Genomic DNA, 26,774 nt, shown 5'->3' with positions numbered 1-26,774 from the left:
CTGCCTCCACCCTATCCACAAATTCACCCCTGTACAAAGCTCTCCATTTCAACAAGGATAATAGTGTAGTGTATCAACTTCTGAAATAAAATTTACTAAGATTGTAGAAAACCTATGAGAAAATTATTCAAACTGGTATCACATTCAGAAAAAAACAAGTAAAAGTTATTTGGAATGTTTAGATGCAGAACTCCAGGATTTCAGACTTATAAAGCATACTTTATGAGAAAAACAGGATGGGCACAACAGCAACTTCAAATATTTCATAATCTAGAAGGTTGAACAAAAACAAGTTAGTGAGACGACTGCTTGGTAGAAACTTCTGCAAAGCCCAATGTTTTTGCTTACTAATCAAGAGACAACACAGAGACAGCATTTTCTCTTCACCATGTACTAGCTGCATCATCTACTCCACAGCTCTATTAGTCAACAGATGATTAAGTAAAAACACTAGTAAATTAATTTTCAAAAGGTGGAAAAGGAACATCCCCTCACTTGACAAACTGAAAAACAAAAGGCTGCTGCTTCTCTGATTAGAGAAAACTAGAAGCAACCCCAGGTAATAGACACTGTGAGTATGTACAAGTAATAAAGCCTACTGAACAGACTAAAGGGCCTCTAATGGTCTAATCTGAATAACAGTCTAAGCACAAAACAAAAGGAATAGAATTGAAAAAAGCTTACCCAAACTGTTAGAAGTAATTTACTATACAATCACAAGACTGCACATTAAAATTAGCTCTTAACAGCTTCTTGGATTAAACTTCCAGTAAAGGAAGGTGAGAAGATGTAGCAAGTGCTATGGGTTAGAACATGCTCTTCAGCTTAAAGAGTGAGTATTCACTGTTTCACCTACTTCTGGTCCTGTAACAGCACAGACATCTCTTCTGTAGCATTCAAGCAAGGTACAAAATTCAGCCAGAACAAATCTATTAATTAGTTTCAGGTGATCTGTGAAATGAAACTACAACAAAGCTACTATCTTTTCTACATGTGATTTAGAACATTCGTGGATTTTCTAAGGAAGGTCAGAAAAATACTAAGCAAATAAAATACGGAATAAAAACAAAATAATGTTGAGATACATAAACTATTGCTCCAAAAAGAAAGGCATTGTACATTCTCATGTTCACTACACTTACAGAACATCTAATGGTTTTAGACTGCAACAAGAGACAAGGAAAGGTTATTTATCCTCCCACTTAGCATCTAACTCCACATCAGTCACCATAATTAAGTATCAGAACAAACAGCCCAAGGAGACTGTGAAATTTCCACCAGTTAAAGCTTTACAGAAAAGATCTGGCCAAGGTTTGTCAAGAATCAAGCACAACTTACTCTGCTCTGGGGCAAATGGATGAACTAGAGCTGCACATCTCAACATATAATGCATGCCTCACTGGAAGGTGTAGCAACAAGAAGAATTTTTGGTGTTAGCAAAACCATCCTAGATGCTATGAAAAGGACATCTGTAATCCGTTTAACAGAAGCAGTCTTAGAAGGCTAACAGCAATCAGTACAATCTCTTGATACCCTATTCCAGCTCTATTTTCTGGTACATCTACAATCAATGGCAATACACAAGAGGAGACAACACAGTCCCATATAATCTGTAAACTAGCACATATACTAAGCCTCAGAAGAAAGTGTTTCTTTTCATCTATCAAAGATAATTACATACTGAAACACATTCTGCATGGTATTAAAATGGTTTTGGGAACAAATATTGTTGGAGTCCTCTGAGATGAAATTTGCTTCTTACAGAATGATGTTTTTCTGCTTTGAACCACAGATCTACCATTTACTTCCCAATTTTCAGCCATTTAAGTTCTAAAGTACAAATTCAGATAAATTAAAATTTCCTTATGTTCTCACCTTTATAAAGTATTTCATGCAAACACTGAGTGGAACGCCTGCTGTACACACTCTAGACGGTTTTTCATTTAAGCTCCCAAGACAAGCAATCAAAACAGAAATACATGTACCCTGAAGCATATTTGATATAAGCTTCTTTTTTGTTACTGTGGATGTTACTCAATTACTTTTTTAAGCTCTGAAAATACCTGAAAATATAACTAATTCACATAGCAATGCACTGGTTGTTAGAACAGCATAGTAAGCATAGTATCAACTTTCACTGGACAAGTATTAAAGATTAAGTCTTGTAACAACAGAAACTTCAGTACATTCCTCTGTTCAGGAGCTAAGCTAATTTCATAGCCAATAAAAGCTAAATATTTTATCAGCTGTGAAAGGAAAAACAAATCCTAAAAGCATTTTCCTTTTGTCTTAATATACTAACCACTGGAATACATTTATACCATATCTTTTGGCCATTACTTAGGGAGGTTAGTCACAGCCAGCGTGGGTTGACAAGGGGAAAGTCCTGTTTAACAAATTTAATCTCCTTTCATGACAAGGTTACACACCTAGTTGACTAAGGGAAGCCAGCTGATGTAATTCTTTGGATTTCAACAAACCTTTTAATAGTGCTTCTCACAGTATCTTCCTGAAAAAAAAAAAAAGCCAGCACACAGCAAGAAAAAAACATAATATAATGGGTGAGCAGTTGGCAAATGGGTCAGAGGCAAAAAAAATATAGTAAATGAGATTATATCAGGCTGGTGGGCATCACTAGTGGGGTGCTGCAGGCCTCTATTTTAGAGCCAGTTCTCTTTAATGCTTTCATCAATGACTTGGATGTGGGACTTGAAGATATATCGAGTAAGTATGTGGATGACGCTAAACTGGGAGGAGCTGTTGACTCCCTCAAGAGCAGAGAGACTTTGTAGAGAGATCTTGACAGATGGGAGGAGTGGGCAATCACCAACCACATGAAGCTGAACAAGAGAAGTGCCGAATGCTGCACATGGGATGGGGCCAACCCAGATAGGTGTACAGCCTGTGGACAAGAGGCAGGAGGGCAGCCCCACAGAAAGGGATCTGGGGTTATGGCTGACAGCAGCTCAGACCTGAGCCAGCAGTGTGCCCTGGCTGCCAGAAGGGCCACCCACAGCCTGGGCTGCACCAGGCCCAGCACTGCCACCGGGCAACGGGTTGTGTGCTCTGTGCTGTGCCACCTCACCTCCAGCACTGGCTGCAGGTTTGGCCCCACTGGCATCAAACCATTCAAGGGCATCCAGAGGAGGGCTACAGTAACAGTGAAGGGTCTGGAGTGCACCGTGTAAGTTTAGGTCCCTGTGTTTGCTCGGCACAGAGCAGAGGAGCTGAGGGGAGGCCTGACGGCGGCTGCAGCTCCTGACAGGGAGCAGAGGGCAGCGCTGAGCTCTGCTGTGTGTGACAGCGACAGGGCCTGAGGGAACGGCATGGAGCTGTGTGAGGGGAGGGCAGCTGGGGGTGAGGGACAGGGGCTGCAGCACAGGGCGGTGGGCATGGAATGGGCTGCACAGGGCTGTGGGCACGGCCCTGAGTGCTGGAGTTCAAGGAGCGTTTGGACAATGCTCTCAAACACAGGCTTTGAATTATGGGTGGGCTGTGTGGAGCCAGGAGTAGGTCTCTGTGGGTCCAACTAAGGGTATTCTATAACAGTTTTCCAGGGAGTGGGGTCATTTAACATTAGTGTTCTTTTCAGAGATAAACTGTTACATGTGAAAATAATTTTACATCAGGACTCCTTTGCCCACAATGCATTTATGAGCATATAGGAGAACATCTGTAATTGAACTACTTATTTTCTGTTCGTTTACAGTCACTGAGATTAAGCTCCAGAAGTAGCTCAGAGATATTTCTGCACCAATAACAAACATGTATAATTGGACACAGAAACAAATAAAAAGACATTTAAATGCCAAAGTGCAGAAGTAGCTTGATTGCACTGTTCTATAAAAATTTAAAGAAAAAAGCCAAAGCTACGTGCAAAGTAGTTAGAATGTGTGGTTTTTTTTTCTTCCTTCCTGTATTAAGGACCACTGATCATCTGAATGTTGAAGACCTCAGGGTCCTTTAATGCTAATACTAGACAGTGACATCCCTCACAGCAGTATAAATGGTCATTCATTAGTCACACAGCACTAAGAATACTGGACAGACAAGAAATTGTTCAGATTCATCAAAATACTTCCTTGTGAAAATACTGCACTAAAGCAAAACTTTTGCTTTAGTATTCTTTATACCTGGACTATCATCCCCTCCCTTTCATTAGGTTAACTAACCTGTAACATTTTTATGAAGTTTTTAAAATCAATGTTTTAATCATTAAATCAACAGTCGCAAATATTCACATACTAGGAAAAATCTATTCTACAGAAATTACCACTACTTTCTAAAGATATTTCACTTAAAATTATCACTATAAATTCAGCCTTTGCCACTTTTATGTTTTTATACAATACAGATTTGTCTTCAGAATTTTCTCTGGTTGAAGCACAAATTTCAGTGTTATCCTGTTGAATTTCAAATAACATAAAAGGCTGAATCAAAAAAAAAAAAAAAAACATCACATTTTAGCAACATTTTGTCTGTTTGTTTCCTAATACAAGTGAAAATCCTCAGATTATTCTAGTGCCAGCTAAATACTTCTGCCAGTTGTCTATTCATGTGTTAAACAGCACGTGTGACTGTTAAGTGACTATTTAATATCTTTGCCATACATTCAATTTTTCTCAAAATAAAGGCAAAGCCACCAAACTGCATTTATTACACTAAAAAAGTGGACACAAGGACGTTAACTGCAACACAAATGTATGTAATTTTACTTAACATCTCACATTTTCCGTATTATGTGTTATTTGTAGTAGTACTGTATCATACAACCCCAAGCCAAAGCCTACATTTTGCTCATCTCATACTACACAGGGTGGATAATAAGTCTGAATGCAAAAATGCAAGCAGTTTACCAGTTTATTTTTTGGTATCAATGTAATTAGTTCATCATTATGTTTCCATAGCCGTATTTTTGGTCAGATTCCCACCTCCTCCTGGTCTTTAACTAGCCAGTGAAGGCAGCATTTCTTTGAAAATTAATCTCAAATACTGAAGAATGTAGAATCTGAACTCAGCACACTTGTGCATATTTCTAACTCACGTACTGTAGTCTTTAATAACGCACCTTTCTTTTTTACAAACCTTTCATCAGACCCAAAGTGACAACGAAAGGGGTTTATATGACTACAAAAATAGAATGTTACTTTATTCCTTTCTAAAACAAATAAAAATTTGCCATATTTCTACCTCCACTACCTGCTGACAAACAAAGGACACCATGTCCATTTTTCTGATCCCCAGAAAAATCATCAACTTCGTGTAAAAGGTCTGTTACTTATGCATAGCTCTCTTTTGCCAGAATGTATCTGTGTTTCAGAAGCTTTGCTACGTTTTACGCAGTTGATGGGATATGGAGGTTAAATGATCCAGCAGATGCGCGCTGCTACTGTTAGTAGCAGAAATGGAACAACTTATGGGGATCACAGGCAGCAGATTCCTGGAGAAGAAGGTCTCAAGGCAATCAGCAAATACTGAACTGGGAGCAAGCGTCACTGTTAAGGCAGCTCCTTTGGCAGTGGCTGCAGATTCAATGGCCACTTCAGGACACTGGCATCATTTTTCCACTACAGTAACATGCAAGAGGGAGAGGAGGTGAGAGTCAGATATGGAGCACAGAAGAGGAAAAGGAGCCTGAGAAGTAAACTCATTTTGACCAACTGATCTATTTTTAACTTAGACTGTAGAGCTGTTTGTATGCAAAATCCAAAAAGCTGATGAAGAAAAAAATGCAATATGCACTATAAAAATATGAATACATATATTTCTATATATTTTTATAAGCAAATGCATTTCATTTATAAGCAAAAGCTTTTCAAACCATATATTTAGCAAAGAAATACTAAAAAAGGAAATTTAGAAAACCCTCTATTTTTGCTTAGATGAAAGTGAAAAGATGAAAACTCATTTTAATCTGTTATAGATTTTTTTTTCCTCTTAAACTCACCAAATTTGAGAGGGAGTTGTTTTTCTAGCAATTGCAGTTGTTACTTGTACCATCAAGATTTTCAAGGGTGTCAGAAAGTTGTTTGTTGTTGTTTTTTCAGAAATACTTCATTGACAAGATACTATGCCAGAAAATATTTTTATCAGATTGATTATTTAACTAATAAAAACCAAGAGCTTGCCAAAATGCATCTTACTTCCAAGAAAGTAAATAAAAAGACAATACTATCCACTAGATTTGACTGCAGTAGCCTTTCTATTCTTCCTGGTTTTACGCCCCCCAAATTCCCTTCTTTTTCTAAGTGTTAAATTTCCCAGTATTTCAGTAAACTTGACCATATGTCAAACAGAAACAAGAAGGGAATAAATAAATATTTTTATTCCACCTGTTTAGTAGTAAGCCAATTTCCTTTCTGCATTTTACTCCGCAGTCTTCCTCTTCATCTAAGCAATTTATTACAGCTAGCAGAAACGTCTGCCTTTGCCTCACTTTACTGGGGCCCATAAAACAAACTGAGAAGAGACTAAAAAGTCTAATGCTCTGTATAAATCTTCTCCCATTTTTTCATCTCCCTATCTTGTATGCACTCATCAAGTGGTCTTGCAGGAAACTTGGACTTCAACATAACAGTAAGTATGAATACAGACACAGACTCCTTTTATAAACATAGCTTTAAACATTGCTTTGGAGAGAAATGGATTGTCTCCGCGGGGCAAAACACAACTTAGAATGATGTTTCTTATTGTGAACTGCATCTTTTGTTATACATAAGAGCTAAACTATAGCAGTAACTGAGTTATTTGCAACAATATTCAAGAAGTTACAAAGTGATGGGATACTTTACATTTATGAACAAACTATTTTCACTAGTGTTACTAGGTCTCACATATCCTTTCATTTTCCATCACTCAAAACTGGACTTTACAGTTTTAACACAAACTCTCTTGCACAGGTGTTACTCTTAACCCTTCTGCAGCATTTGGCTTTCAAATCATCCTAGCAGAGGGAACAAGTTCCTGTCTTGAAGGAGGAACCTAAGACACTTGTTTGCTCTTTGGTCTGCACTGTCACAACCCTTCAAAAATGTTTCATGTGTTTGTTACAGAGTAAAGCATTGTAAATTTAAATTAGATATGAATCCTTGTTCTTGTAAGTGTATGAAGTCTTCATACGATATAAGATATGAAAACCATGCATTAACTTACATTAAAAAAAAAATTCAGCTTCCTTTTGAACTAAGTTGCAAGCTGCAACAAAAGACTTATATTCTGTTCCCAAATTTACATGTGAAGGCATGTAAAAAACTGCATTAGATTTTTTTTTCTGTGCATTCAGAATCAGAATATAGATAAGTATTTATTTTTCATGACAGCAGGAAAAGCTGTGATGCAATACATGTTCTTTATTTCACCAAACTTAAACAGACAAGAATATAATTTTATTACCTTTCTTGCAGTTGGTTTTTCCACCATGGTGCTATCACTGTCAGAATTTTCTATTTGAGCTGTTTTTGCAGATCCAGATTTGGGCATTTTATAGCTGTTTACTAGCTGTATCTTGTATCAGTGGGTTCATTGTGTGTCTGGAAAAAAAAAACAAAAACAAAAACAAAAACAACTACTAAAACCAATTCTATAAATAATTATATAAATTAAAATGTCATACCAGAAAATAATGTTGTTACAGCAAATGGTAGCAGATATATATAAATATATATATATATATAAATACTGCTCCAAAAAACCAGACTAACAACCATATCTGACTCCAAGTACCCTGTTCAGCAGCAGCTCCCACCCTAGAGTGAAAACCAAAACCAGAAACACAGCGACCGGTGGAGACAGTGGCATCAGAAAACCACAAAGTCAGATGCTGAAGTGCCTCATACTTCTAACCTATGTTTCTGACAGACTTAAAGCTTCCAGGTATTTGACCTCTCTTTGCAGTTCAACATGTCACTTTGTTTTATAGGCAATAAGACCAACAGAACACATAAAATCATTTTTGGCCAAACAGTCAACAAAAGCTTATCTTTCTAGTCCAGGAAACTGAAATATTGTCTATCTAAAACACTTTAGAAAAGCGGTCCATCTTGGTGAAGTGCAGATGGAACAAGAGATATATCAGAAGAAAAATATGTTAAATGTTTCAGAATGTTAAAAGGTTAAAAATGATTTTAAAATGCTTTCTGGAAGTGGAAACTTTAATTTCCACTGTCTAGCATATTAATTACATAATCCATCATTATAGGTACCTGCGCATGAAACTAAAAGCTCTGTGGTACTTCAACTCTGTGTCACACCAAGTGTCACAGAATGGAATTCTGAATTTTCTACGTTACTTGCTGTTATACTTTGCTGCTTCAACATAAGCTAAGAGCTTGTAAAACCTGACGGGAAAGTCAAGTTGTCCTAAAAACTTTTGTCAGGAACATCACAGAAAACTGCTTTTCACTTACAACACTGCCAGCAATATCTAGTCTGGTGCTTTCTAGTATCATTTATTATCTTTTTAGGAGACACAAAGATTTTAATACAAAGAAAAAAGTTATGGTAAGCTGAAGGGCCAAAATATCCTGTCAGCACACTAGAATTTTTACTACACAAGCCATGAAGCACTATGATAAGAAAGAGAGTCAAGACAAAAAAAAAAAAAGAAATATTGCAAACACTATGAATTCTGAATTGCAAAAAAATAAAAATAAAAAAAATAGAGAAGATCTAACACTTCTCTTCATGTTCTCTGGTTAAGGCAGTTGCCAAGGCATGAGCTACAATGAGCTGTGAATAAGCAGGGCAAACTCAGCTATCCACTTAAACAAAAGGCTAGAAGGAAATCTGTCAAATAACATTAGAAATTTAACCTAAAGAAATGTGTATCAAGATCTCTCATCTGACTTGGAGAAGGTCACGAGCACTCATTTCAACTCTCCGGAGGTGTGCTGTTGGTTCTTTCACTCTGCTCAGGCTTGTTAAGAGTCAAGCACATTGCTAAGACACTATGGACTGCTCCTCATAAATCCCACAGCGTGGTAACATTTGTGGCTTAGCTAAAACTCAAAAGCCAATTCCAGCTCCGAGTGAAAACCAAGAGATCTAAGAAAAAAAGTATGTCCTACAGCAAGAACAGTGTCATGACCAAAAACCCCTACAAAATCATCTGCTGAACTCATTCGTCTGACTTGCACTTGTAGGAGTGCCAAGAGGAAAAGGTCATGTGAAAATTAAAACTGCATTTGACTTCATTTTAAAAAGACCCATGAAACACCTCGAGCTTTGAGCTGACGTATCACGCTATAAATATTTTGAGGATCACAGTCTTACTGAATCTAGTAGTAATTATTTAGCTAATGTCAGCTAGGTTGTTTCAGGTGTGATGTTTTCTTGCTGCTTTACAGCTAAGATTTTTGGGAACATTGTGAAGAGAATTTGCCACTGTAATAGGACCAGGGCTGCTATTTTGGTTTGATGCAGGTAACTAACTGGTATATTCTAGCATATTATGTGCTAGACCTGCCACTCAAAAATTCCAGATTTAAACATATTTCTATCCCTCCACTCCCTCCAGAAGACCTAAACGTATGAGAAATTATCTTGCAGAATACTTGGTTAAGATGAAAATGAAGTACATTACAAAGTATCATCTTACTTCCTTATTCCTGCATAACAGGGGGGGAAGAAAAGTTCAAAATGCCCAATTTAAATGTCAGAAAACTGTAAATGCCATGCTAAGTAAAGTCTGCTCCTTTCCTTCCTTTCTCCACACTTAAGCATCTTCTTTCAATATTAACCATAAGCTTATAAAAAACAGGAAGTTTCTAATTAAACTCACACCTACAATAACCTGAATCTCGACCTCAGAAAAAGGAAACCTGGGGAGAGACTTTTTATGAGGGCAGACAGCAATAGGACAAGGGGAAATGGCTTTAAACTGGCAGAGGGTAGATTCAGACTAGATATTAGGAAGAAATCCTTTACTGTGAGGGTGGTGAGACACTGGAACAGGTTGCTCAGTGAGGCTGTAAATGCCTCCCTGGAAGCATTCAAGGCCAGGGCTGGACTGGGCTGTGAGCAACCCGGTCTGGAGAGAGGTGTCCCTGCATATAGCAGAGAGGTTGGAAGTAGATGATCTTAAAGGTCCCTTCCAACCCACACCATTCTACGAGTCTATGACTATGTCAATATAAAAAATGAATATAGTGAAATTCCTACTACTCTGCTCCTACCCAAGACACAACAGAGTAGCGTATCTCCTCATTTAGGGAAGTGTCAGTATGCAGCACTAGTGGCAAAGAAAATTATTAAAGTAATTATTAAAGGATACTTCCATGCCTTTCATTCCTTGTAGGTTGGTGTTGGTTTTTTTCTTTGTTTGTTTGTGGTTTTTTTTTTTTAACAGTTGCAGGAACAAAAAAGGTTATCAAGTCAGTGGAGAGCACATTAAAATTAATCTCTTCTATTTCATGAAAAACATTTCTTTCTACAATATGCAGTGAGTTAGTATCCTCACTGACAGCGACTGCTGGTTATCCAACACCCACAGTACTAACATTAACAGCAAGTATTTTTGCTGTTTTGCTGGGCTTATAAAGAAAACATATGCTACAAATATGCTTTTGCTCAGTTAGTCTCTCAAATCCTAACCTTCAGTTGCAAAACCTCCAAAAATCACTGTTTCAGTAACCACTTTGCAAATAAAATTTTTTTAAAAAATCATTTCAGTAACAGTACTGCTCATAAACTGAAACTGCCATTTATTTTGATAATGTAACAAAAGGGCCTCCTTCCTGTCAATATTTTCATATAATGACAACTACCTTCAAACTTTACAATATGTAAGAACTATTACATTAATTATTTCTGACTGCATATTCTGCCCTCCTTTCATTGCATTTTCTTTCCTTCCTTTATACCTACACTACTTGACTCCCTGAAGTTACTTCCATTCCTGCTTTGATTATCCTTCCTTCCTGGCTTGAAATGCCCTCCCCTATATCCTTCTGCTTATGACAGTGAGAAGCCCAACTAAGTGAGAGCTTAGTAACATTTATTAACATCAGCTTGGCTCCATTCCTCTTACAAGTCTTTCTCACAGTAGGGGCTGAACCACATGAGCTGAATAAGAGCTCTGCCTTCATGAAAGGCATGGCATCCCTATGTGTCCTTTCAAGTCTTGCTACACAGGAATTTTTTTTTCTGCTGTTTTTTTTTTCCTTTTTTTTTTTTTTTTTTTTTTAAATTTGTTTTGTTTTTAAATAGTGTCATTTTAACTCATGTTCTGAACACAGTCACATTTGCATTCAAAGTGAAAATGTAGAACATTAGCAGGTTTTTCTAGGGAAACCTATAACTGCCTGCTTTGAGCTTCCTTCAGTGATGCTTCTTAATTTAATTACTGGTTCAGCAAGGAAGTGTTGATGGCCTATTTCAAATCATCAGAATGCTACATTTGAAAGTTACATTCTTTACATCCAAATTATTTTTCTTTGTCACAACACCGTCAAAACAAGCAGTTCAACACTTGGTCAGATAGAGAGCACAACTGCACTTTTTCCTCTTACAAATGGATCCTTCTCATGCTTTCAATAAAACACAAGAGCTTCCTCCTGCTTAATAAACTTCCCTGCATATAACAAAATCAGATACTCTGACTGCTTGGTCTTTATGACTCGATGTCTTTCCAGCCCATTTATTATCCACTGTCAGCATCCTATTACTTGTAATGCCACATTAAATTTTTCTCTTAATTTTCCTTAAAGTAAGTTAAAAAAATCCCTATTTTTCTCATTAAAGTACCAAGGATATGCATTTTAACAGATCTACAAATTATCTAGGATTGTTTGACCTAAACAAGATTTTCAGTTAACCAGCTACAGAAAACTGAAGTTACATTAAATCCCTAATACCTTCAAGTCACTATATTAGCTTTGCATAAGCTTACACTGAGCACTAAGGCAAGGGCATGCCTTCACACATGAGAAACAAGGAAAGTATGCAGAACTCCAACAGAGCTGCTGCTGTTGCTCAAACCCTTTGAAGAGCTTCTTACCTTCAGCTCAGTTTCTTGAGAAACTGAGGCCCATGTGATTGAGCTGCACCCATGTGGGTGATTCACCAATGGCTTCCAAACTCAAGCACTACACCTATCCTTGAGCTCTAGAATGCATATGCATTAAAAAAAAAAAAAAAACACAAACAAGGAAGCTACCATAAGGTGCCTTTACTCTTCTGCATCTCCCTTCTTTTATCTGCAGAAGGGAAAGAAAAACAAAAACCAAACCACCTCTCTTCCAGTAAGGATTTACTCCAGACTGGAAAACAGTGAATCAACTGTACAAAATTTCTGCTATAAATATTTGACAGGAGTAGTCCAGAATGTTTTGCTAAAATTAGACTTTCAAAAATGACAGCTGAGGCTACAACTACATCACTGAGAAATGCTGCATTTCAAGAGTAGATCTGTAGAGTAGCACAAATTTCACATTTGCCACATGTAGCAGTTTTGCTCAGGACTAGGCCTAGTGCAATCCCATGTACTAAACACACTTCAAAGGCTGAAGCCCATTCAGCACATTCCTGAGTGCATCTCTCAGTTTAGCTTTGGCTAGGAGAAATCAAGCACCAAAGCTACTCCATAGAGCAAACTGAACTACAGCAAGGAGAAACGCTGCAGACAGTTATTCTACAAGTACAGTCCTGATTCACCCCAAGGCACTGATACAGATATCTTCTTAGACATCATCTCCTCCTTCCCACACCTCAAGACTTTCTCTCTTTCAAATTTATTTCAAAATGACTGATCTGACCTAGATCTCAGTGATACTGAAAGTCTGTTAAAGAAAGGAAGACAAAAAGTTGGTGGATGAGCGCAAGAGAGAAGCCCAAGAACAGCCAGGGCATGGTAGGAAAAAGTCAACATTCAGTATTTTGCTCGAAGAAATCCAATCTGTATGTACATATTGGCTAATTATAAAGCATGTTGGTAGCCCCAGCCCAGCCACACCAAATGTTATCAGTATGCTGGTGGGAGTAACAAAGGCGGTGGAGGCCAGTTGCTCTCGGCAAAAAGGAAGAGAAACAGCACAAAGGAACAAAAGCCACAGAAAACTGTGCATTAAATATATACACACACACACACAGTGTAAGGAGCAGAATTTAACCAAAAAGTTATTACCAAAACATATTAATCTCACTAAGTTGAATGCCTTCTGGCTTCTTGTAGTTTCTCCTCCTCCCTACTCACTTTCCATCAGGAAAGGGCAAAAGGCTTAAGCATTTCATTTCACAGTAATAGCATCTCTAAGCAAACAATTTAGAGAAGCGCTTTCTTTCCAAAGGAGAGATTAACAAACTAGCAGTGCCAGTGATACACAAAATATCACGTAGGGACATGTAGCAGCACTGTCAGTTTTCTTCTTCCAGAAATCATTATAAACTCTATACAGTTACTCCAGCACAACCCTCTGCTATACAACAAAACACATTCCAGTCAGATTTCAGTGCATGCCTTAACTGGGATCATTAGTATCTGCTTTGTCATCCGTGATGTCCAGTAAGAAGGCAGAACAAGAGCATTATTTGAGATATTTTAGTATGGATTTGGAGACGTGCTAAGAGGAACAAGACCAAGAAAATGGAACAGCGGAGAAAGAGCATTCAGGTCCAAATATGCAAAGACGCAGCATTTACTAGGAGCAGAGGAAAGCCCAGCAGATCAGAACGGTGCTTTTCTGGCTCAGCAAGTTAAGCATCGCACCTATAACAGCTGTAGTTCGACCTGGTAATTCCCACACAGTATGCCTGCGAGCAAGCAAAGGTTCAGACTATCATAACAAGAGAATACAGCTGTGATGAGGAAATAGCAGACATACAAACCTGAGAGGATAGGTAGGAAAGGACCAGTAGGGAGGAGAGCACAGTACATCCCCATGATCATCACACAAGATTATTTTCCCCTCAATGTGGAACACAAGCCAGAAATACCTACGTCTTGGCATTCCTGTGGCTCTGTAAAAAATCTCAAGTATTGCATCCACTTTCAATTTGAACAGAGAATGACCAACTCAGTCACTGTCATCAGCTTTCCAATAACTCCTTGGATAGACGTGGAGAAACGAAGGCTTAGATGCTGCTTGTGTTTTATGGAAAGGACAAGACGAAAGCAGAGGACAGGATGTTGCCCAGAGCATGGAACATATCTACCAACAACTGCACTTCAGAGCTTAAGAAGGGAACTTACACATGGTTCAGTGTTTCAAACCTACTAATCTCCATCAAGATAACAACTGGACTTCATGTCACAACCAATAACTGCAACTAGCAGGAGGCAAGTGCTGGAAGAAGGTGTGAGCGGCATTATCAGAAGACAGAAATAACACTGGGAATAAAGTCAGGAGGAAGGCAAGTGAGAAATGACACAAAAACAGAGATGATGGAAGTCACGTCTGCTTTAAGAAGGTGCAGCAGAGGCTTAACAGACCTAGACACAGCATTCTGCTGGTTCCACCCAACCTGTCCTTTTCTGTCTGTTCCTATCCCACTCCCCCGTCCATTTTCTTCACATGCACAGCTACACCACCCACTTCATCTCACACTTTTTATCTATTTGCCATAGTAGAGAAAGCTCAGATCCAAAAACAGGGTATATGGAGGGACATCTTCCAGATAAGTTATAATTTCACTCAAAGACATACTGTGACACTCTCACAATTTGTATACTCTCTGATCACCTGGAAATTAACAAGTTCTACAGAAAGCAGGCGTCAATCAATGTCAGCCAGTCAAGAAACAGACAGGTTCCCCAAATTATGCTCTGTAATACAGCTCACTTCAGAAAAGAGGAAGAAGATCCTTCCAATAGGTGGCCAAGCCCTTTCCTTCTTCAAAAGGATCAGGTACAAACCTGCTATGAAAAATGGCCTTCGAATAGTAAGCCTATCCCATTTAAAGATCTCATTAGAACATTATACAAAATACTATTCTGTGATTTCAAAGTGAACGGTGACCGTAGCCACAAAAGTACTAGCCTCTGTATCAAGGTTTTATTCAGCAGCCAAGGTTGAATGTGCTGCACACATTCCTTCTGAGAAGGTTTACTGAACAATCAAACTCCCAAGATGCTAAAGTCAAAGGTAAAGTCTCTAGGTATGAGATCTCTACACTAACAGATTTTTTCCAAAAACATGTAACGTGTTAGACAGCTAGAATGGACTAAATATACACTTACGTACGTCCAACCTGGCAAGCCTGCCTCCGGCTACAGGCCAGAAACATGCTGCCCTTTATAAGCTTAAAGGAAAACTTATTTAGGATACACTTCTTGTATACGGTGCATACTAAAGGACCATCAAATACAGTGAACGGAACAATTTACCAGGCCCTTTTTTGACTTTCACTGCGTGGTGTCTCATTATACTGGCAGCTCTGCTCTCTAGCAGTAACCAGTGGATGAACACCACTGGCTTTAAGCAGCACACCAGTTCTATTTGTTGGAAAGCACGGCGCCTAAAAGTCACTGTACGCATCTTTTACAGGCAAAAGATGGCAGAACATTCTCATTTTTGAAATATTCACAAGCTCTTCTCACACGTAATCACAACAGTTCAGCCCATGCAGATTCCAGTGTCAGAGTTACAGTGAAAGAACTGCCATCTAACACATATTCTCAAACTAACGGTGCCTAAGGCAACAGTCTGTTGCAGAATTAATTGTAAATGCAGTACCCAGTACGGACACGAGTCACAAATTTGGCAGATTTTGCAGAATTTGATGACAAAATGACAAAACACTTTTGGTCTACAAATGGGGAAATCTTCATTATTAGAATCTTCCTTTAAGACCTGCACAGTATTTGAAATGACTGTGGCTAGAACATGCAACACTGAGATCAGTTTTACTCCACTGCTACAACTATTTTGCAACCTCTTATGAAGTGCCTTACTCCCTTCTCTCCACAGTAATTCTCTCTGTTTTACACAAGCTGATAGAAGCAAAAAAGCAACCATCTAACACAAACACACCTTTTCCAAATGCTGTGAGAAGACTTGAATGTGTATTTGGAGATTCCTCAGATCCTAGTTAATATATGGAACAGATCAAAGGACTTTATCCTATCAGAGTGCATTTCTACACTTTAATTTGAATTGTAGAAATATTTGAGATTCAAATACATTACAGAAAGACTTGTATAACTCCTAAGAAAAACAAAATATTTTAATCTCATTTTAAAAAGGTGCCCTTGCACAGCGAAATAGGAATGGGCAGTGACTACACACTATCTCCAAAACAGCTTTATATATATGCTCTAAAGTACCTTCTCATAGCATGCCAGACTGCACTACACAGGGGAAGGATGAAGTCCCCAAAAACAGCTGACACTCAGGCAGCAAGAAAGATTTTCCAGTACTTCAGCTGGAACTAACCACTACTTCCTACCAAAATAAAGAATGTATCTAATAGTCTAGGAATTTCTACTAGGAAGAGCAAAAAAATGAGGACGTACAACTCAGCCCTATTCAGAAAAGAAACTAGAATCTCTGCTGAGATTTTGTTGCACTTGGTTGTATTCCTACCCAGAATGTCTTCAACTCTGTGTTTTAAAAGCCTGAGTTTACCTATGCTTAGTTTCAAGCTGCAGACACTTCACAATACCCTACAACTTACTTTCAATGCATTTAAAACTTCATAGCCTCTTTCTAACAAATACTCTATATTAAAGTGCATGACTGTATCCAGAGATACTTTTAAGAAGTGAGAAATTTATAATGAAATACATACTTACTGAAGAATACAAAAGCTTAAGTAATTATGGAATAGTTGGTGTTAGAAGAAATATTGAGAGGTCATTTAAGTCCTGTAGTTGACTGGTCAGTCAGATGTTTGCAGCTCCTCTCACACCTTACAAAGAGCAGGCTACTACCTAAGGAGGAAAAAATTGCTAACAGGAACCCTGGCAAATACAAGCCTTCCTGTTCTTGACCAACTGTAGGCACCTATAAATCACGCAACAGGGTTATTATACGAGTAGCATAACATGAGAAAGAGAGAACACTGGCCCCAAATTTCATTTACAACATCTTATTCACTCATTTAAAATACCACCCATGAACACGCCTTAGAGATCTGTTGGAGGCATGGAGTAGAATTTTAAAGGTACTACAGATAACACCATCCTCCCATAACAGGTGAATCAGAGCAAGAGAGATTGCTCCTGTCACAGCACATCTCATCATTAGAAAGATGCCTCTGACCCTTTCAGTTTGGATGGCTGGAACATTTACTTAGGACAACACTTAAACACCAACCAAGAAAGAACCGAAACACCTATTGCAGTAGTGCTGCACATCACAGTTTTACTTCCATAATCTACCTGTTAGAATTAAACCAACACACTGACACTGATTTGCTTCTGGAAGTTAAAAAAAAAATAAATAAAAAAGACGAAACAAAACAGCTCTACAGTATCCAGTAACTCCAAGTTGGTCTTTGGCCTTCAGCAATACTTTCATTTGCTAAAAATTCCCTCTGAACTGAGACACTACCTTGGCCCCGAGTGCCCCCACTGAAGTATTTTAAGTAACACTCAAGGCAAAACGTGGACTTCAACCTTCTGTGATCACTCTTACTACTGGCAATTGCAGCGCTGTCACAACAACTGAAGAAACGTGCTTCTTTTGCCATACAAAAAATGTTGACAAATTGATGAGGAACCACCAGCCAGAAACACACAGAAAGATTCACTTGCTTCTAGAGGAAAATAACCTATTTGTCACTCAGACTTTGAGTATTCCTTGCTATTTCACACTGCCTTGACTACTGCTTTCCTAGAGCGAAGGAAAGAACGTTCAAACAAAAAACAAACAACCCCACAAAGAAAATCAAACCAAAAAAAGCCCCTTTTTCAAGAAGGAACCTTATATTGGACAGCACCACAGACATACTAGCCATAAATTAAAACAGAAACTAAGAAGTTTCAGGCTCCTCCTGCCTTCATGGGCGTTAACTTATTTCCATTACTCTGCTGGAAGATCAGAACACTTTACTTCTTCCATTTTACAGATAGCAACTTCAGTTCACAGAAAAATTTAAGAGTTTTAGTAACTTGTTACATGCACCACATACCGAAGACTTGATTTTTCAGAGTATTTCTTCTTACACAGCACTTCATACTTGTTTAGAACAAAAACAGCTACTAGTTACTAGTTTCAACTACTGTAAGCAGCTGCTGCGAAACAGAAAAGGTAGAAGAGTCTCCAAGTTATCCACAGGTGAGAAGAACACTTACCAAATATTCCTAAAAAGCCTGTACCTTATAGTTTTTCCAAAACAGATGACAAAACCACCGACTTTCAGGGATCCTCTCCCTGCAACCTCTTCCTAAATTAGAACCTTTCCAATCTCTACTCCACTAGGACTCCTCTCGAACAGTATTTGACACTTTGTGATTTAACCCAGAGACCCACTCTACCCATCAAACAACGTGGAGTCTCACCAAAAAAGTCGAAGCATAAACACGACCTACCACCTCAGAAAGACAAACCATCAATGCTATTCCAGCATATGGCAGACAGCACTTCTGACACAGTGTAACATGAAGGTTAGTGATACTGAACTAAAAAGAAGACACCCAGATCAGGACAAAAAGCACTTGTTTCACTTTTGTAACACGCTCCCATTTCCTTCCTTCACCCTCTTCAAAAAAACCCAAGAATCAAAAAGATTCTGAGGTCTTCCCACTGCAAATGTCACTCTGCACATCAAGGTTATGAAAAACTAAAACCAATTTGTTGATATCAGATGTCCAAGCTCACATGGAATTAATAACTATTATTTCTTAACAAAGCACTGAAAATCAGAAAATTATCAAAATATCCTCACAGGTGCTGTGCTTAGCATATAAAAGCCAAAAATTATGAACAGAATATAACAGAGGAAAAGGTTCCCAGCTATCCATAAATGATCTTTTATGTCCTCCCATGTAGATAAGTGAAAATAGAGGAAATAAAGAAAGCAAACATGTTAGACTCTAGTTGGTTCACATCTACTTTAGTGCCTCACAAAAGCATACTAACTGTTACAGCCCAAGTATCCAAAAAGGTGTCATTATCAAAGGACTGGATGCTCAACAATTCTACTTAGTTGTTTACTAAAAGAAATCTACAGAGCCATGAAATGTCTGTACAACAGGTAGCCTCTGATGTATACCTCAATTCTATAGACACTTCTATTGAGGACATACTTCCAGAATGCAAGTCCTACCAACATTAGATTACAACACTACCTATTCCTTCAGAAAAGCCTCTGCTATACTGTAGGTTTGCTTAATAATAAAGCACGAGGACTGATTAAGCACATTGCAAATGAACTTTCAAAACCATAATCTTAATATAATTTTTGCAAAGAAACTGAAAAAGCATAAAATGATGAAATCTGTTGTATAAAAATGGCATACCAGAGAGTTCCAAGAATGGCAGAATCATTATCAGTAATTCAGTACTGTCTCACTTTCTAAAAACAACAAAGAGATAAAGGAGGCAGATGCTTCTACTGACACTATCTTTTCTCCTATTTAATTTAATTTACTTTTAATATCTGAGAAAAGTGCTGCATTCAAAGCATTTGAGTTAACACCTTATTGCAAAACTGATTTTAAGTGAAGCAGGTTAAAATACTAAAGCTGAAATTTATGGTACCTGCATAGCACTGACCAGATGATGTTTACTTCAAAGAACAGCCTGGAATGATTCAGAAGCAAAATATCCTCTCTGATCTCAAAAGACTTGTGTAAAAGTTTCTTTTTATGCATATAGGTAGGTGCACAACCTCTCCCTGCCTAGGAGATACAAGGTGCAAGCAGCATACATTTAAGAACAGGGATATCTCTACCAGCATCAACAACAAAACAGAAAGAAGCCAACAAAAGCATTCCCTCTCCCCAGAACAGTGACAAACCTGCTTAACAGAAGTCACTGATACTGACACCCATTCCAGTTGGGCTGGAGCAGCTCCCACCTAGCGACACAGGATATCATTCCTTCACAGACACCATCCTTACAGCATTTCTCCCTGTGGGCCAGTAGGGAACTGCAGCCGGCTGAACCTGAAGGATGCCTGTCAGCACTGCTTACTCTCACACCCATTTCTCTGCTCCAAGACCAACCCCACATCTGTTCACAGAAGACACAAGCATTACTGGTTTTACATATGGCTGATCGTTCTGCCAGGAAGTGCTGGCAAGAAAGCAGATGACAATGAGAATCACAAATACAACTGCTGGAAGAAATACTTGTTTTTCTCCTTGAGAGGATTCTGCTGGGTCAAAAACATTATCAGCTTCTTTTCAAGTATTATCAATATTCGGACGAATATATCAGAAGAAATACTCTTATCAGTATTTATGCTCTAGATATTTATTGTTTATCTTCTTCTGCAGTAGAAAATAAGGTCCTTTCACTTTCAGTTTTCCACTCAGAAGCTTAGTGTGAGTTGCAGGCACTGCAAGAGACTTACCTTAGTTATGTGCCAATACAAGCAACACAGAGAATAAATACAGGTGTTTGTCTTCTTGGGGGAGGAGGGAAAGGGGGAGAGAAACTGCAGACTGCATATTTAATAAGCAAGATGAAGTGCAAAGAAGTCTTTCTTATGCAAGCACTTCGTCATTTATATTAAAAAAAAAAACAAGACTTCATTGAGAAATAGAACTCAGCAGAACGTACCACAGCTTGACAAAACTACCACAAAACAAGTAATGCAACGAGGCTGCATCCTCTGGTGACTAAAAATGTATTTTTCCTGACTAATTTCATTACCTATAACAGTTGGGCAGGGAGGGAGGGAGACGGAGGAAGAGTTCTATTTGAAAGAAAGCCACTTGACAGGGTTAGAATCTATCAAGCTTTCAGCAAGGAATCCCAACAGGCTAGCTAAACCTAGCAGCATTTTATTCACACAGTTAGGCTGAATTCCAGGTTCAACTAGACACAGCTCTGAGCAATCCACTCTGCCGGCCCTTCTCTGAGCAGGGGGACGGACTGGATGCCCTCCAGAAGTGCCTTCCAATCTCAGCAAGGCTACGATTCCGTTCCGTGAATTAGAAACACAGCTGTTCTTTAACTCAGAGGCTGCATGTCCACCGGCAGTTCTCTCCTCCTGCCGATATGCTCAGCATATTAAAAGGTTTAAGTCTGTTACATTCTCCAGCAATTTATGCCATGAAGTCAGGGCAGCATTTATTCCAACAAAGAACCCATGCAGCTTCTGAGCACTGATGGCAGAGTCAAGTTAAATCACATCATTAAGACAGCTGTGTAGAATACACATCGGGAAGCATCTTATTTTTAATTGAGGCCCATACTTGCTGTCAAAATAAACATCTACGTGGAAAAACCTTCATCTCCTTACTCTGAGAAGCAGACATACACAAGCTCTAGAGTGCCTGATGGGCTTTCTCTTCATTCTAGACAGTCTCTCCAAATAAAGGAATTTCTTGATCCTATAAAGAGGAAACCTAGTCTGGGAGAGAAAAGGAAGGAGTCATGCTTGCCCAAGCGTCAGGAGCTGAAGACACATATTGCAAAATCCATGACGAGTCTTGCCTTTTGATCTACAAAGTCTAAAAAACTTGCATGTTCACAGGTGCTTCCTCTTGACTCTTTTTTAGGATGAGCTCCGGGCTCAAAGGAAGCACCTGCACAGATGCTGAACATAATGATACTCCCTTTAAGCTAAATGGAGAAGTGGAGTTGTAAGCTTCAGTTTTGATCTACTGCCTATTCCCTAAAGATGCAACAAAATAAATCTTGGTCAGCTAAGGCTGTTCCATCAGCACAATGTTTGCCAAAGAAAAGCTTAAAGCAAGTAGATGACCAAGTTCAAATTTCCTCTACAAGGATCTACAATCCCTTTAGAAACTTAGTAAAGACCTGCAAGCCCAGAGATTTCAGGTCCATTCTACACAATATTCCTAGAATCTCTGTAATTTCCATTTAAGCCTTCATTAGCTTCTCTGATAATTAGCTAATGCTAATATAGAAACAGGAAGACCCACAACTGACCTGCAGCACTGCAGAAGAAACACCACCTAAAGCACACAGAAGCCCTTCATGGTCTAAAAGCAGATAACTGCCCAACCCATTCCTTGTCCTTCAACTTCAGCAGGATCCAGCATGGTAAATGGCTTGTTCATGTGCGCCTGATTATTGGTGAAATCTCAAACAGCAGATGAAGGGAAGAAAAAAAAAAAAAAAAATCAATCTTCTGGCTAGACTTACAGCTCTCCCTGTATAATTGAGGTTTTTGTCCTGGCTAGTTTGTGAAGGCATGCAAAACTTCCAGCAGCCTTTACTGCCGTCTCATGGCCATCACCATGCATCATATAAGCAACAGAATAAAGTAAGTTCCCTTACGGAAATAATTTTTCTTGGTGGAAGAGAAAGTGGTGGAACAGATGGAGAGGAAAGGAGATTAGTTAGAACTTCATTTGCATACAGTGTAACTATTCAGAGCTGCAAAACTACAGTGAGTAACGCACTCAACCCTCACTAATGTTCCTATGTCACTGGGAAGTTGAAGGGTAGGAAGACATAGAACAAGCTATTTTCAAGACAAGATTTTATATTTATTTATTTATTAAGTTTTAAGAAGTAATATGACTGTCAATACCATATTAGAGCTCGCTCTTCTCAAAAGAAAATACTAGGAAACAATTTTTCCCCTTTTTCTCTTATCTGCAAACTGTAAGAACCCAAATTAGATTGCTAGAAAAACACAGAGCACCACAGAAAGCTGATTTCTGTCAGTTAGCATTCTTTGTTGAACAAGATCGTGAAGCGAATGTAAACAAGAGAAAGATATTTCTGCAGTGTGGCTCATGAAGCTATCTGTCTAACCAGAGCTTGAATAGTTTGAAAGGCCAGATATCCATTAAGTAGGATGTAAAAGAAAGAGGTGGGAAACTACTGGAAGTGTCTTAATGCAAGCAAGCTCATTGCTGCTGTCATTAAGTGATGGGAATTCACTCAGATTTCTCCCAGAACAATACTCCACAAACAACAAAACACTACTTTCTGAAACCTGAAAGCAGGGGAAAAGTGCTTTCTATCTCTATTACTTTCCAGCCTCACTGATGCAAAATGGGACAAGAAAGTGGTTCCAGTATCCTTAGCTTTTGCCTCTAACATAAATCATATTTATGTCTCTGTATGGATTATGACTTTTCTTGGCATAAAACGGAGTGAAACCAATTGCCTTGCAACACTGTATGCTCAGCTGCTTCAGATAGCTCCATGAAGCTGAGCAGAGTTTCTTCATTTGCTGCTTGCAAAAGATAAAAGTACAAGCTGCAGATAAAAGGACGCTTTGTCAGACCCAGGCAGATAACCCAAAATAAGCCACAGTGAAGTCATACCAGCTCTCAATGGCTCTCAGCCTCTCTTTAAATTAATGTTTAGGTTTTATAGAAGGCAACAGTAAAGGTCCTCAACTCCATAGCTGAGCTACCAAGCACAGCTCAGTGATCTGCTTGAGGATCTTCCCAGGATTTCTCCAGGTTCTGGAAGAATAACTAACTTGTAAGGAAAAAAAAAAAAAAAAAAAAAAAAAAAGACTATGTTAGCTGGGCTCTGACTTCTGCTATTCTGTTAATAAAACCATTCAGTGTCATAATGCAAAATGCAAGATAGAGTTTGTGCTAATATTTATTTCATGCCATCTGTCACTGGAGTCTAAGTAGAATCTAATGATGTAGCTAAAACATAAGAATCTGGAGACTAAATGACCAATCAACATTTATACTGCTCCATCTGCAAAAGAACATGCAAGAGAAAGAAATGCCAAACACTCACATCTAGCTTATTTCTTCATAAGATTAAAAAAAAGTCAGAAGTAATTTGTTCTGGATGTGAATATTAACACTGGTAGCAGGTTAATCATTACATATTTGGTGATCAATAGCTCTTTCCAATTGTAAAAGAGGACCAACGACACTGGTCTTTCAGGCAATTTCACCATACTGAGATAGTCTGAACATGGCAAATGAGTTCAACAAGCAGAACTTATTTTCAGGCACCTGAAAGCTCAGCACTGAGGAAGAAACTCTAGCTCAGCTATTCCCAGGTGCCAGTGCTTCAGCAAGAGTACGCCCAGGACCCCCCTACCTTGCAAAGTTAGAGCTGCAGGTTTCTGAGTTTTGTAGCAATTTAAACAGACCCCCAGTGACACAAATGAACTGCTGCTTGAGCCTGCAACCCATAATCTGTGTTAATAAAGATGGGCATTTCATTTTCAGTATATGTTTTTAATTCTAACTTAAGTGGTAACAAAGTAACACCCCCAACTAACACCAAATAAACCCTGATGCTTCATACAAGCAGCATTCAGGCTGCTTATTAAAAGCCCTTTTCCTCAAAGAAGCTGCCTATTGCGCAAGCCTGGTTGGAATAAACCTTACATGAATGTCGCTTGTTGCATGCAGCTTGCTTTCTTACACAACATCTGTCCTAAGTTTTGCTGCCTGCAGTATTCAGAGTTCACAAATAATTTTGAATAATCATCTGAGTGGGCGAAGAACACACAAAGAGATGGCAATGGATATGCAGAAATGCTTCTATCTTTCAGATCCAGATGTCATCCTTCTGAAAGGATCCTGACCACCCTCTGGCACACCAGCCAGCCTCACAGCTTACTAGGAAGCAAATCAGAGAAGGGACTCGCACACCATACAGCAAAACACTGACACCACCACGGTCCTCTGGGTACTGAGAAAAACAACTGTACTCCTCGACTTTTTAAGCTTACAAGATGTGTGCAGGAAAGACAAAGCTTTTAGGGGAAAAAAAAAGAAAGGACAGTGAATAAGTTCAGTGCTGCCTTCCCAACGCAGCATTCTGCCATAGCTTAAACCCTGCAATTTCACCTGAACAGTTCTTCAAGCTCGCACTGCGACCTACAGAACTGACACAGGATGAGACGAAGATTGGCTGAGAATCTACAGTTTTAGCTAAAGAATTAAGAGCAGCGAGTAACCTCCAACATCTGCAGAAGTCACAACAGGTGAGATGCCCTGAAGTCTCACATTATTTTAAAGACCTACTACTCCAGGGACCCCATCCCGCTGAACTTGAGTTGGCAGTGGGTGCTGAGCCCTTCCCAGCTGCACAACCCCTGTGGGCAGCTCACCACATCCAGCCCTAGGGGCTGAGATGCGAGCAGGCTGCTGACAAGCTGCATGCTGAAATCCACCCAAGCGCTTCAGAACCAGGATAGTGTCTACCCTCAAATCTTCTCACATTGATAACAGTGGATTATTGTAATGAACACTAATGATTTCTTATAGACACGATGACCTCACCCTTCCCCCTCATTCCAAGATTAAACAGTTTTTCCTGGAACGCTGTGACACTTGGGCTGCCGCACATCTGTCTGATAGCTTTGTGTTCCTGCGAGCATCACAACTCACTCGCTGCTCTTTATTAGTGCTGCTTTATCCCATCGGCTCTTCTGGAACTCAGAGGCATGAAATTCCCATCTCCTTCCACACCCACAAAACAAAGGTGCAGAATACGGCAAGAGCTGCCGGGCTGCTTCCACAAAACACCCAGCCGGTAGTGTGGGAAGAGAAACGGAATAAAAGGCAATAAAAGGAGTAAAGCGGAATTAAATGGAATAAAATAAATGGAATAAACGGAATAAAACGGGATTATTTCGCTCCCTACCAGCAGCCCGGTCCTTAAAACCGAACAAAAGCACGCACACGAGCCGAATCCGGCAGTGTCACAAGCCGCCCGTCGCCGTGCCCGCCGCTCTCGCCCTCCCTTTGTTGCCCGGTGCCACCTGTGCCTCGCCACGCGCGGGCTCCACCTCACCGTGGCCGCGCTCCGCTGACAGCCGCCCGCAGGGCGCCGCGGCCGCCGTCAACGGAAGCCCCGGCTCCGAGACGGGCAGCGCGGCGCGGCCCCGGCGCCGCTCCCCGGGCGGGCAGCGCCCCGCCGCCTCTCTCCCTCTCTCTCTCTCCCCGCCTGCCTCCCCCAGGGAACCGCCGCCCGCCGGCCCTCGGCCAGCCCGGCGGAGGGTGACAGCGGCGGCCATGGCTCCGCGCGGCGCCGACGGGCTGACAGCCGCCGCGCCGAGCAGGGCAGCACCTGAGGGCTGCCCCGCCGTGAGGAGAGCGAGGGGCGCGGCCGAGCCTTACCTCCTCCCGGCCCGCAGCTCCGCCGCCGCCGCCTCCCGCCGCGCGCAGCCGCTCAGCCCCGGCCCCGCTGTGGCCGTCGGGTTTGAAAACAGCCCTCCTCCTACTCCTCCTCCTCCTCCTCCTCCTCCCCCGCCCGCTCCCTCCCGCCCGAAGCTGCCGCTCCCTTCCCCCGCCCTTTGCACAGCGCCGCTCCCGGAGCGCAGCTCCGTGCGGCTGCCGTTGGCCGCGCCCCGCCCACGTGGCCTCGGCCCGGGCACGGGACGGGGGACGGCCGTTGGGCTGGCGGGGGGCGGGCGCGCGGCACTCCGCTGCCCGGCGGGGTAACGGGACCCGGGGCTGGGGCGCGAGGGAGGTCGGCGAAGAGAGGGACGGGGCGAGCGGCGCGCAGGCGTCACACCGTTCCGGGCAGCTACAGCCGCGGAACGTTCTGGAAACGGCGGCGGTGTGGCCGGTACCGGGCGGGGACGGGGTAAACGGACGGAGCACAAGCACGGCCGCGGGACGAGGAGCCGCCCCGGACCGGCGGCCGCCTCCCCCCGCCCCAGCGGCGCGGCCGCTCCTTCTCCAGGGAGGGGTTTTCCGGCGGCGATGGCGCAGTGAGTTTTAACAGCCGGCGCAGTGCGCATGCGCGACCCGGAGG

The 26,774-nt window shown here is 40.5% G+C and overlaps 1 protein-coding gene across 4 annotated transcripts in view; it reads right to left on the bottom strand.

Annotated features, from left to right (window-relative positions):
- ANKRD12 (ankyrin repeat domain 12) overlaps nt 1–26,172 on the bottom strand; it is a 61,643-nt gene extending 35,471 nt beyond the window's left edge. For all 4 annotated transcript variants that reach the window (XR_006171246.1, XR_006171244.1, XR_006171247.1 and 1 more), the window contains exons 1-2: nt 26,135–26,172; nt 7,393–7,529 (exon numbers count right to left, since the gene is read on the bottom strand). Coding sequence is in view for 1 of the 4 variants with exons in the window: in XM_042833705.1 (XP_042689639.1) it covers nt 7,393–7,479 (87 nt within the window). In the remaining 3 variants the exon portion in view is untranslated. The remainder of the gene's footprint in view (nt 1–7,392; nt 7,530–26,134) is intronic.
- Nucleotides 26,173–26,774: the final 602 nt, after the last annotated feature.

Source organism: Centrocercus urophasianus, unplaced genomic scaffold (genome assembly GCF_019232065.1).
Source record: "Centrocercus urophasianus isolate 14NV4802_14NV808 unplaced genomic scaffold, USGS_Curo_1.0 seq_11, whole genome shotgun sequence".
Lineage (NCBI taxonomy): Eukaryota > Metazoa > Chordata > Aves > Galliformes > Phasianidae > Centrocercus > Centrocercus urophasianus.
This window is presented reverse-complemented; position numbering and strand designations above follow the sequence as displayed.